General features: G+C 38.5%; 1 protein-coding gene across 2 annotated transcripts in view; it reads right to left on the reverse strand.

Annotated features, from left to right (window-relative positions):
- The window catches only part of LOC101874123 (high affinity cAMP-specific and IBMX-insensitive 3',5'-cyclic phosphodiesterase 8A), a 116281-nt gene that overhangs the window by 4063 nt on the left and 99415 nt on the right, over window positions 1-12803 (reverse strand). For both annotated transcript variants that reach the window (XM_031048685.2, XM_031048684.2), the window contains exons 14-19: window positions 12072-12236; window positions 9656-9704; window positions 9274-9409; window positions 6417-6615; window positions 3441-3658; window positions 2468-2600 (exon numbers count right to left, since the gene is read on the reverse strand). In XM_031048685.2, the coding sequence (XP_030904545.2) occupies window positions 2468-2600; window positions 3441-3658; window positions 6417-6615; window positions 9274-9409; window positions 9656-9704; window positions 12072-12236 (900 nt within the window). The remainder of the gene's footprint in view (window positions 1-2467; window positions 2601-3440; window positions 3659-6416; window positions 6616-9273; window positions 9410-9655; window positions 9705-12071; window positions 12237-12803) is intronic.

The following is a 12803-nucleotide window of genomic DNA, read 5'->3' on the forward strand; positions in this document are numbered from 1 at the left end:
TATATATATATATATATATATATATATATACATGAAAAACATGCTTCAGAACAAGCTCATCTTTCCTCTGAAAGTCTAGGGAAGTTTTCACCCACACACAGCTTATATTTGGTTCTCAGACCGCACATACAAGCACGTCAACATACTCTATATTTGGAGCCAATATACAGCTAATATGATGATCCAGATTAGAAGCTATTTCTGTGGAGCTCTGATGAAGTAAATTTCCAAAGGACAGAGATTCAGGATTAAAATATCTTTTAAAATTACCTGTAAGTACAGCGCTGTTGCTTGACTCTTTAGAGATGGGTAGATAAAGAAATTTACAACCTCATCTACACGGAACAGAAACTCTTTGAAGCAAGGGATATACTAGACTTCTCTGGCACCTAACAAAGTCTTGGTCTACAGTCAGAGCAGTGAAGAAGTTAACAATAATGATAATGACGATAATGACAATTTGCCCCCAGTTCCTGCAGTATTTTGTATGAAGAGGTGGACACAAAGCAGCAGAAACATTCTGACCTTTTATTAGGGCATATTTTTCAGAAGAAATTTCTTGTGTGAAAGAAAGTTCTTTCTAAAGGAAGAAACTGACAATAATGAAAAACTTATTATTTGGTAGTAAACTGGCTCAGAAACACCAGCTCTATAGTTCTTGCCAAAGTGAGACTTCCAAACCAATTATTTTCCCTCAGTTTTAGATATGTCAAAGGCAAAATACGGAGGAAACAAACCGAGGTGCACACACCTCCAAATACATGGCAAAATTATGCAGGAGAAAGCCAAAATAAAGTGATGGAAGCTCCAGGAACACAAGCATGGAAATGAAGCACATAAAATTATTAGAGATCATGCAGTCAGGAATAGCAGAGAATATCCTAGTAGGTAAACCACCAAGAATCAAGAAAGGATGTTTGCTTCTGTGATCTGTTCAAACCAGGAGCACACTTCTACTTGCTAGATGCAGATGTCTTGGGAATAAAATGTGCTAACTGTGCTTAGTCCCAGCATCCTGCTCAGAGTGCAGAGGTGTCTCTGCATGTCAGATGTTGGCTTCCTGTGATAGGTTTAGATGACATCATGAAAGGAAATGGGAGGATAAAGGATGCTGGAGCTGGAAAGGATTTTTTTCAGTTTATGAAACAAAAGAAGAAAGGAAACAAACAAAGCAGCTTCTCAGCATGGGTCTTTGAACAAATATGTATAAAAATAATAAATAAAAAAATGAGTGGAACTGTCCCATTTGGAACACACGACTGGCAGCTCAGTCTGCAAACACAAACTGAGTCACCTCCATGATGGGAAACCAGGCCAAGAAACACACAGTGCCACTGCAACCAGATATACAACTAGACTGGATCTGCCAGCGTTGTTCTGTTAGTATCTTAGCACAGCAAATGATCTGGTTTACCCACCCACATATTACGTGCCTTTTAACAGGAACCTCCTGAACTAAGGAACTCCCAACCAAAAGAAGGGAAACATTTTCGTTCTTGTGGACAAAGGTACTCCTCTCCAGTTAAGCTCCAGTCTGCTTCTATGGATGGACCAAGACCTGTTCCTCTCCCACCTTCAGATAATAAAAAGATTTTCTTCCACCATTATACAAAACAGTCATAAATGTGGCTTTCTAAAAACCATGGTAAGAAATCACAGAAAACCATGACAGCTCCTACAGGACGTTGCCACCCATACACTTTTATAACCATTTCTGAAAACCTTCTCCATGCAAAAAAACATTCCAACTAAATTATACACTGCTCTTACTGGCAACAAAACTGCTGGTTGAAGCTGTTACTGAAATCGGTGTGTTTTTTTCAGAATGAGCTCTTAGCAGGCAATTTCATTTTGTCCATGGGGTTCCAGATGGCTATTGATCATGTCTATGTGATCTATAATGCCACCATCATATATTTGAAAGATTAAAAAAGAAAATAGACAGGATACCCATGAGTGCTGTCAGGCAGCGCTGGAGGCTGAGGGCCCTTATTTCCACAGAATGCACCATATGGCAGTCAATCACCTGCCCTTATGCTTCACCACCAGCGGTTCCTGTTGTGACTGAGGGTGTAATTCAGTTTCTGTTCTGAGCCAGATCTTGCCTTCTTTGCAGAAATGGCCAATAACAGTGTCAAGTCTTGCTGCTAGCACTCTCTCCATGGGTAAGCATGTTAAAAATGGCATTTTTAACAGGAAAGCAGACAGAACAAGGTTCTGGTCCCAAGTATGACATCATAACATTGCAATATCAATAGGATCCAAGTGAGCCCCGCTCACCCTCAGTGGTGTGACAATCATGTTAAGCAGAAGGGCATTCAAACCCAGAGGTGAAAGACACATTTCTAGTTTCTCTTCCTCCACATTTCTGGTGAACTTTCCCACAATACCACGTGGGGATTTCCTACTGCCAAGGGTTCCCAGCCCCTGCCTCGTCATTTTAAGGAGGACTTGCAGTGTTGCTTACCCCATTTTCTTCTAGCGCTGCCAAAGGTTTATTAATGCTGTTGACAAACTTGTTGACATGTTCAAAGTGCTTTGTCATTTCTGTTGCTAAGACCATATCAATAATGACTTGGCGAAGGGTTCGATACTCATTCCTGTTTAAAGAAGGAAACAATTAAGAATGCTGGCTGGTTCACAAAGGGCTGCTTGCTAAAACAAGTCTAACAAAAACGCTACAGACCATTTCCGTTGAAGAGAGGTGCTGGGGGAGGAAAGAACAGTAATAAGGACTTGGGCAGCTGCATCTGTGTTGGATGAAGTACCCTTTGGTGTGCAGAGACATACTTGCTAAAGGCATAACTGGATCTCTAGGAGAAACAGTACTAGAGCTGAGCAGAGGCACCAGCTACTCAGGAGGGCTGCCAGGACATGTTACACCAGTGTGTTCCTGAGGCTTTTAGCACAGACATTTGGGCAGTGGCTCATGTTCCAGCCAAGTTTTCGGCAGTGCTATTTTGCTGAATCTTGAGACGGTCAAGGCAATGGCCACATCCTCACCCTAGATGCCTTTCTAGGGCTGGAAGAAGAACAACAGGTCCTTCACTACTAAGGCATTCACTTTTTGACTAATGCTCTGTGACTCTGTCCTCATTTTACGCAGCAAACATTTACCCACTCAGCCATAGCTTGTCCTATATGTCCAATGATACAAAATGATCCTTCTAGATTTACTAACATTAGTATTCACACTAAGTTCCTTAGATAGGGTCTGCCTTTTTATCCACAAGGGGAACTGAAACCATGGGATTACTTCTAAGTCTGTGCAGAATGGGCAGAAGCAACTCTACTTGTTCAGAAGCAGACTTCCACAAAGGCTATGGAAAGTTATCCACAAGGCACAAACATCTAGGATGTTTGATTGCATTATCTTATGTTACACAGAAGAAAGTGAGAGATGTCAGTGGGCAGACAAGGACCCTGGGTTTTAAGCTTACCTCTCCATGTTTTTAAATATATTGCATTTGCCATCCCTGCTGGTGAGCTGGAAAGCCAGGGCAGCATGATGGCTCTCCAGCACTGCCGTGTCATTGTAGAGAATTGCTAGCTCACTGCCAGCGTTGCACAGGAAAGAATTTGTTCTTCCTGGGTGATCCACATCATGGACTGTGGCAGCAATGAGTGCAGCAACCTCATCAATTGGATCCAGAGTTTGCTGAAAATAGAAGGATGCTCAGTTTTCCTGGCAGACTTACGGGAAACCCTACTCTGTCCATAAGAATAAGCCAAGTTGCTGAGGTATAAAAGCCAGGCACTCTGCAGTAAGGGTCAGATGTTCTAGACAGAGCAATGGAAAATTCATTATAAGCTTCACTGAACACTGCATAAATTTTTTGTCCATTTTGTGCCTCCTGGATTTTGCCTTAGGCCCACCTTTGACAAAGCACATCAAATTAAGCAAATACAAAGTAATAAATTAATGTGGGTTGTTTTGTTGGTTTTTTTTTCTAACAACATAGAAGCCAATTTCACTTGGAGTTAGGGTATTTGGCTCAGAAAAAAGACCAATACTGCTAAAAATTACTTTATTTCCACCAGACCCCTTAATTTCTTTTGGAAACTTAATGTGTCCTAATCACATTCCATTTACATGCTAGCTAGGTTTACAATCTGTAAGGAATGTTTCCCATATATCCTGTTCTACAACAGTGTCCTGGGGCTACAGCTAATATGAATTCTCTGATGGTTTACATCCATGGAAAAATTACATGACTCTGTTCTATACTTTCTGTATCAAGTTCTGATTCTGCTAGCATGCTGGCTCTGTGCTTTATGTCTGTTTACCCTGGCCATTGCTTTGTGTCTAATTCTTTCTACTTTACAATGAAATACAAAACCATTTGACTTTCAAGGTTTTGTACTTCAGTTTTAATACTGTATTAATAGCATAAATGAGATAAAGAACCAAGCATCTCAGAAAAAGATTGTATACATTTGGAAACTAGCCTTTATGCTGTGTTTATACTGGCTTTTTGTGAAGGATCATATGAAAGAATTCTATCAAAAAATCTAATAAAGTAAGAGACTCAAAAGCAGACATGTTCCCAGTTGAATCTGGAACAGTGCAGATAATTTCCATTCCAATTAGCTTGAATTTAAGGTCAAAATTTTCTACCTGCTTTGACAGTTCCATTCAGAATAGTTAGACTTGGTAGGTGAAAATACAGTCCCTTCCCTACTTTACACCTCTTGAAATTCATGCAGTGACTTGCCTTGATACAGCTAGGATATTATTCATTAAGGACGGTCAAAAGTGTCTTGTAAAGAATAAGAAAAGACAAAGAATTATTTCCACTCCAGGTTCATAGTTAGCATTGTCTGAAATATCATCTGCCTTGTGTTAGCATCTTCCTTTTCTTTCAGCTGCTGTTCATGGAATTTTATTTTTGTGGTATGAAGTCAGGAGAGAGATTTTTAGATCGGGCTCTCCTCAGACGTACACACTAACCAGTGCTCAGTCTGTCTAAGAAAGACCTGTGCAGATGGAAAATGGCCAGAAACTGGAGAATTCTTGACCTGTAGGACCACAGCAGTGTATCTGACACTTACTCCTCGAGTCTGACATAGCAAACTTCCTGGGAAATTTACAGCACCTTCACCCCCAACTTCAGGTCACAAATTCTAACTTTGTCATCTTAACTCCTGTGGCACAGAAGTGGAAACAGTTCTGAGAATACTGCTTCAGTTTGGGAGCCAGATGATTTTCCCAGGCAAGAACTGAGTTTAATCACTGAAAAAGAATCTCAGTGTTTGAGTGGCAGAATCTGGCCTTCTGTGTTTAGGTTAAGTTGCACTCTGGACAACACAAAAGCAGCTGGGCTGTAACTCTGAAAAGATAAAGAGAGAATTTTGAGCTTTGATTCTCTTCTGCTGCAACATTTTTCTCTTCCTCTATCTACAGAGGAATGGAAATAACATTCTGGAAAAGGAGGCAGCACTCATGCTTCTGTGCCATTGAAATGAGTCCAGATCTTGTCTGTTTCTCACAGATATTCTTGGGAAGACCAGCTAAACCTCTGGCAAATCAGGTGCTGAAAATATCTCTTGGCATATAGTATTTTTAAGTCAGACTCCAGAGAGCATATTAATGAGCTGCAGCTCCAGGTTAAGGGACTTACTACAGATTTAATGAGCTGTCAGAAGCTTTTTTATAGCCACAGATGTCTCAGCCAGGTGCCCGTCACTAGCACAATCCTTATGCAGGCCAATTCAGAGTAGGGATTTCTATCCAAAAAGTCAGAAATATGTACTGACACTCCACTGTATACACATGCAAGCGCTGTTGTAATTCCTCTTCTCCAGTCTGCCCTCTGGGGATGTGAGAACCAAGGCTGCTCTGATTTATTTGGGATCTCAGCGGCTGTAATATGCCAGCAGGTGTTATGGTACAAGAGACTTCAACTACTAATCTTTTTCAATACTCTCCTCCAATGCAGTCTCTTTAAGCCTCAGGGCATCTCGCCCAGTGGGTGATATAGCTTTAGAAGCACTAAAACTATTTTATGGCCTATACTGTCCTGGGAAAATGACTGCAAAATGACTATCACAAGGCTTAAAAGATGGTGATTTATTACATTAAATCTGTATTTGGCATGTACTGTCACAAAAATAATTGTGTCATTAGTTCACCTGTCTGAGAGAATTTAACTATATGAAGTTTTGTTTTAAAAGCTGGTTTTCTTAGTCTCCCATCAAGAACAGATGAATTCCTGTAATACTAGTATCCACCCTTTCATATGTACTGTAAGAGAGATCCTAGAACTCATGTAAAATAGCCCGGTTCTTTGACCTCGTAGTTACCAAACTGGTTGGTATTAAGTAGACATTTGTCTTTTGGCATCTTTTTTTGAGAGATCTTCCTTTGATCGCACCTTACTTCCCACCTACACTATTTGTTATAAATATGGACTCACCTTTACTTTCTCTTTAGATAAGAAATAAGCAGTGGCATGTAGTACATCTGCTGAATGAGTAGAATTATGGTAGGAATTGGAGGAATGGTAGTTAGCTTCAATAACTTGTAACCACGACCTCAGAGTTGATTCTGAACAGTTTAGGAATTCACAGATTCCAAAGCGAGCAAATATTTTGAGACCCAGATAAACCAAAGGCCTGTGGAGAAAAAAAACCCCAGAAAGTCTTAAAATAAATGAGCTAAGATAATATTATATAGCATAAATAGTATGAATTCTTAATCGATGACATGTCAGATTGGGTATAAGGACTTGTTACAGAATTACAGTCTAAACCTGTTGAAATGTTCTGCCTACCCATCATATGCTCACTCAGAACCATGCCAGTTCCTGACATATAAAAATATAAAAAGGTTCCATATTGCTGCTGTACTACATGAACCACTATTCTGGGGCTCGGGGAGTCTATGCTGGGTACCTGTAGACTGAAGTCAAAATGAGAGGAGGGAGGTGATTACCTTGCTGCTGCCACTGATTCCTAAACTGCCTTGTTTAACAGTTAGATTAAGTCTACCTATACAATATAATGCCACAATCATTATTCTTTCTGTGCTGCAGATCTATTCAATTTCTTTTACGCCCACCTTTGCTGGCTTCTATTGCTCACTGGCTTTGCATGCAATAGAGGTTGAAAGATGGCAGTGTTCTGGAAGCAAATGCCAGGCCAGAGTATGCCATTTCTAGAAGAGTGTAAGGGCCAGACGAAACTTCAGGCTAGCTAAGTCTGACATCTATCTCCAAAAACAGCCAATACCACTGTATTTCAGTACTCTTGCTTATCCAGGCCAAACTGCACAATTTAAACCCAGATGACTGGCAGGTGAATGAAGATCAGAACAGCAGCGCAGAATATTTCTAATCTGAAAGCTGTGAAAGTGCAATATGTTTAATAGAGCAAATATTTATTTTTTTTTTTAAATCAAGTTTCAGTCCACTAGACTTCATTTTAAAACCAGTTAACGTCACTGTTTTCTTGCCCACTGCATTTTTTTGCTTAAGAAGAACAGGTATAGTGGTAATTATTTTCAAATGTGTCTTTTCAAAAATAGATCTTAAATCCTTATTTTGGTATGTCACGTTCCTGCTTGATTCCAGATGCATCAAGCACTCTGATTTTTTGCTGCACCTGACAGGTTAGGTGAGGTCATTTAGAGCTGCTGAGGTCATTTAGAGTTGGGTGTACAACTTTTGGCAAAACTACTCAACAATACTGTGTCATATACTACAATCACAATATACTAAAGTTAAATGCTTCTTAATCCCCTCCCTTTGTCTCACAGCACTGTGAGACAAAGGTCTGTCCGGGTTTCTGTGTCAGTGAACTGTAATGCACTAAAGCTTAGATTTAATGAATTATCTTGACTTTACTACCAATGTCTGCTTGGACTTGAAGACAATACTAACAACATATTCATACTTGTGATTCATTGGAGATCACTTTAATTCTCTTAATAAATGAATTGCCTTTATTTAAACACAGCAAGAAGCAATCATCATTATAATAGCTTTAACACGAGGACAGGCAACAAAGTAGCTCTTTTGTCCCTCTGTGGTCTCTCCAAATCAGTAAGAACAGAGAAGCCTATCTGGTAATCTCATGCATGTTGGCTGGGGTAACTAACTCATAAGTTACTGCAATGTGCATATTAGGTGTTTAAAATCACACAAGCTGATTACATTTTGACATTTTTTTAAATTACTGTATCTGTAGCACTTCATTAGAAATAGAATAGAAATAGCAAAGGAAAAATGCAAAGAAAACAAAAACCAAAACCTAAAGTAACTGGATGCAAATTTCTTCACCTACAATAAAATCACCTTAAAGAAGAATAAAAAACCCCCATGGTCTGAAAATGAAGTGCATATATGTTAACTAACTGCCTGATATCTTTGTTAGACATTGGTTTTTAATACCTTTAAAAGCTCTTACAGATCTGGGATTTTGAAGAGGGTTTAAGATAGTCAATTCATTGCAGGATCTAGCCTCCAAATTAGTGTCTCATAGGCACTGTAAGCTAAGTCAAAGCATGGTAAATGAAACTAGACCCAAAGGACAACTTTTGATCAGCATCAGAAAATAAAAACGAGGATTTAAACAGAAAGATGAATTTACAGACTTAGTGGGAACATTTGTTACTAATGAAGTACAGTCTGTCAAAACTGCTCATTTGCTTTTAAAAACTTCTGCGATGGACATTGGTGTGCCCTACTTTTTATGAGTAAATATTCTTCAGTTAATTTTATACGTAATATATAGCCTGCAAAGATTTTAGAATGAAGACCTTCCTCTACTCCCAGAGAAAGGCAATGGGAATTCTGCTGTACTTGAACTGCTTAGGAATAAAAATTACCCAATTACATGGAAAGAAAATAAAACATGATTTGTATCAACCGATCAAACTAAGACCAGCATGTTGACTCTGTGTGCAGTTGGCCATAATTTGAATTTGAATCTCCACAAGACCACAATTTAATTTGTAGAACTTTTCTATTACTGAGAACAGAAAAGTAAGACTTTTAAATTGTGTTGCTTTGTTATTATACCCTATGAGAGATATATAATCTTCACTTACATCCACTGGGAATCTGCAGGAAATAGTGTATGATGAAACAGAAAATATTTAATAGGTTCATACACAACAAGAAATGACAATGAGAAAATATCAAACATTTGACTTTGAAATTAAAAGTAATTCCACTTTAAAATCACAAATAGAGAAATTAAAGAGCTGATTACAGGATGACATTTAAGTCAGCTTTCAGCAACTTCAATTTATGAGCTCTTGAGTTTACTGACCTTTTATGAGTGGCAGCCTCAAGTTCAAAGATATCAAAATCCCACTGTTCTTCATTTTCCATTGCCTCTGTTATCCGTGGGGGTATGTCATTAAGGGAGATGGGAGAGCTCAAACTGCCAGCAACCTGATGAGTTTCTGTTGAGGAGTATATTTCCAAATCACCATTAATAACCTTTTTACTCAATGTAGATGTTTTCTTTTCTGTAATACTGTCTGATTACTCTTGTTTCTATAAAGCTCAGTAATGCTACAGAACAATGCTTTTAAATAAAAATAAAACCAAACAATGCTTATAAAAAAGAACATCTGATCACATTTCTCCTATTTCTTAAATTTCTTAACAAGTTTTAATATCTCAGTAACAACCCAGTTAAAACTTACGTTTTGCTGACAGTATGTATTCATTCCCTGATGATCTTCGTAAACCATCCTGTTAAATAAAAGCTGAGAGTTAAAGGGAGGCTATTGTACAAAAGGTCTGTAAGATGATGATACCAAATAAGTAGCACAATGACTTTAAAGAAATCTGACTGTAACCTGCCACAGTCATCAAAGCTGCCTCTCCTTTATTTGTGTGTACTGTTAAGATTTGCCTGTTCTACATATAGCTCATAATGGATGAGAATATGAAACTGCAGGATATAATATGAACTCAGACAGTTAAAAATCTCAGGTGCAGATGGCAGTCTGGAATTACAGCCTCACATCCACCTCTGTTTGGACAACACACACAGGTTCTGGATGTGTACCCCAAACCATGGTATATTCACGTACTTTCCATTCACAAGCAAAGGTGGATGGTGGGAGTGAATGGGTGGAGACATGCTTCTGCTCTTCTGCCCCTGGTATTGTCAGATCAGGTTGTCTCAGCAGTATAAGAATTTCATTATTCGCATCTGGGATTGCAGAGCAACAAACTACTCTGAGGCTTCCTTTCTGTCAAAGAAGAACGTATGCTTGCTTGTTCTCCAACTCAGTGCCTCCTAGGCTCAATTCTGGCATGACCCCTAGGTGTGCAAACTGAGACAAAACATTAAAACTAACAGAATGATACATTTAATATTTCCTTTCACCTAATACTTCTAAATGCTGTGTTCCAAATCCTGTTTGCTCTTCTGAGGTATAGAACTGTTAGTTACTGCACATTAATGCCCATGATATAAAAAAATACTTACTAAAAAAAATATCCTTTTGAATGCACCTCACTGAAAATGTGTATGCACACAAAGTAAAGCAGAAGTAAACGTGGATGCTGTATGTGAACATGGAATATCTGCACTTAAAAGAATTGTTATATCTCATTCTTATTTTCACATTTGTAAGTAAATGAGTCTGGAGTTTTGTGATTTAAAAAGGAGTACTACTCCTATAACTGGCACAGTGACTTCAATAGCACTGCTATGACACAAACATTTAGGACACAATTTAGGATGTTGCCTATCATTTAGAATAAAATAGTTTTTTAAGTCTTGAAATAGCAGGGTTTTTTGAATCTGGCAAATCCATCTTTGAACTCCAAATGGCCTTCCCATCATGAATTCTGCTTGAGAGTTCAAATCCAATAACCTGGTACTTGTTCTCCTACTCAGACATAACTTCTGAATATTAAATGGAATAATATGATTCTGTTTTCAACTGACCCTTCGCTGGAAAAATGTTTCTCCCAGATCATTTTAAAATTCATACTATAGCATATAGCCTCATACTCTGAAGTGGATTTTCTCAGCTTTTCTATTGCTCCATAAAATAGTATATGGTTTATTTTTAGTAAGGATTTTGTATTCTGCAATACTGTTACCTGCATGTTCTGGGACCATGTACTGAATACAGCCATAATACAAATGTATGTAAGAACCAATGATCCATAAAGAGAATAAATATCTTGACTATTAAGTAAATTCAACCCTATATGAACCATTCAGGTCTTCTAGAATTCTTGAAATCTCTCATATGTTTCTCCTGATCAGACATTTGCTGTGGTATTTTAAAGGCAAAAATATACATAAACTGTGTCAAGATTCTGATAGATGTTGCAAAGACACCTTGATAATTAGAGCATGAAATGATAACAGCCTGGAGAAATCCCTGAAAAGCTCATCTCATGAGTTTTTTTGCATCTAACACTGTCAGGTTTTTTCCTGAGGTAGCCTTTTATACACAACCTACAGACTAATGGGAACACATATCCTTAAGGCACAGGTAACATTCATCCAAGTTCATCTAGTTATTAGGAGGGCCAGACTCCAGGCTCTGAAGGTTTGGGTTCAAGCCTTGCTTTGTTATATGGCCTTTGTTCAAATTTGGGTACAATGCTTCTTCTTCCAATGCCCCCCCATTCTTCTTTTCATAATGTAACAACATAATATATGCCTTCTTCAGTCTTTTGCTTGCCTTATTTATTTAAATAATGAGTTCTGTGGAACATGATTGTGTTTTAATACGTGAACATTCATATTGTTAGCTCAGAGCACTTTGATCTTTCTTTGAGTCTGTATGGGTACAAATATAACCCAAGAAATAGCCACAAAAAATATGTATTTTGTATTCTTTTGAAAACACATTCTTCCTATACACTGAAAGCCTCCTAAAACCTGCCATTCTAACCCTAATAAATAAAGCGTGTAGCTGTCTTTCTTTCTTCCTTTCCCATCTATACCTTTCCAAAATGAATCACATTGGAAAAAGAATTGGCTTTCCCTTCCATTGCTAGCACATGCCAGATAATAAAGGTTGAGTAACTGGGAAAATCAGGCAGTGAAACATTAATTGATAGCCATTTGTGGCAGCATGTACTTACTGTCATTAACCCTCCAACAAGGTCACTTGTATGTGGATCCTCATCTTTTGTCCCCAGTTGTGGAGAGTACAATTCAGTGGTTCTCAAAATCTCCAAAGCCCGGTCTAAAGCTTCTACAACCGGCATGGGACTGCTTTCTTGTGCAGCATTTATGATGTTTATTACCTAGTTGAGCATTAGACATGTTTAGAAGTGATTGAAGAAAAAACATAGACACTCATCAATTACTATGGAAAACTCATAGCAAATGAACAATCCACACGTGGGAGAATCAAAATGAAAGGGATGTTAATAAAGCACTGATGTTTGCTACTGACTCTGGGAACAAGATTGTGACCTTAAAAGCAGCCTTATTAATAACTTTCCCATTCAAGGCACAGCCTCAAGGTGTCTCTGAATAGATTTAATAAAACCTTCTCCCATTGGCCTCTCTCAATTTATTAGTGAGCTGATTTTTACAAATCCTTGAATGGTTTCAGAAGGCAGTTTACAATGCCTAAGTAAGAAGGAGGAACTCTTGCCCCTCCTTCACATAAGCCAAAGTCCTTAAAAAAGGGTCATGCAATGGCTGACTACCTGGAGGGCACTCTGCTAACCCAGCCTGGGAAAACTTCCTTCAGAGCATTTGGCTTTTTGGCACTCCACCAATGGGCAGGTGGAACAGAGGAAGAAGTTGCACCAGAGGCCAGTGCTGCCTTGTTCCTCAGTCTGGATGGGAACCTTATTCCCAAT

This window comes from Melopsittacus undulatus, chromosome 9, assembly GCF_012275295.1.
Source record: "Melopsittacus undulatus isolate bMelUnd1 chromosome 9, bMelUnd1.mat.Z, whole genome shotgun sequence".
NCBI lineage: Eukaryota > Metazoa > Chordata > Aves > Psittaciformes > Psittaculidae > Melopsittacus > Melopsittacus undulatus.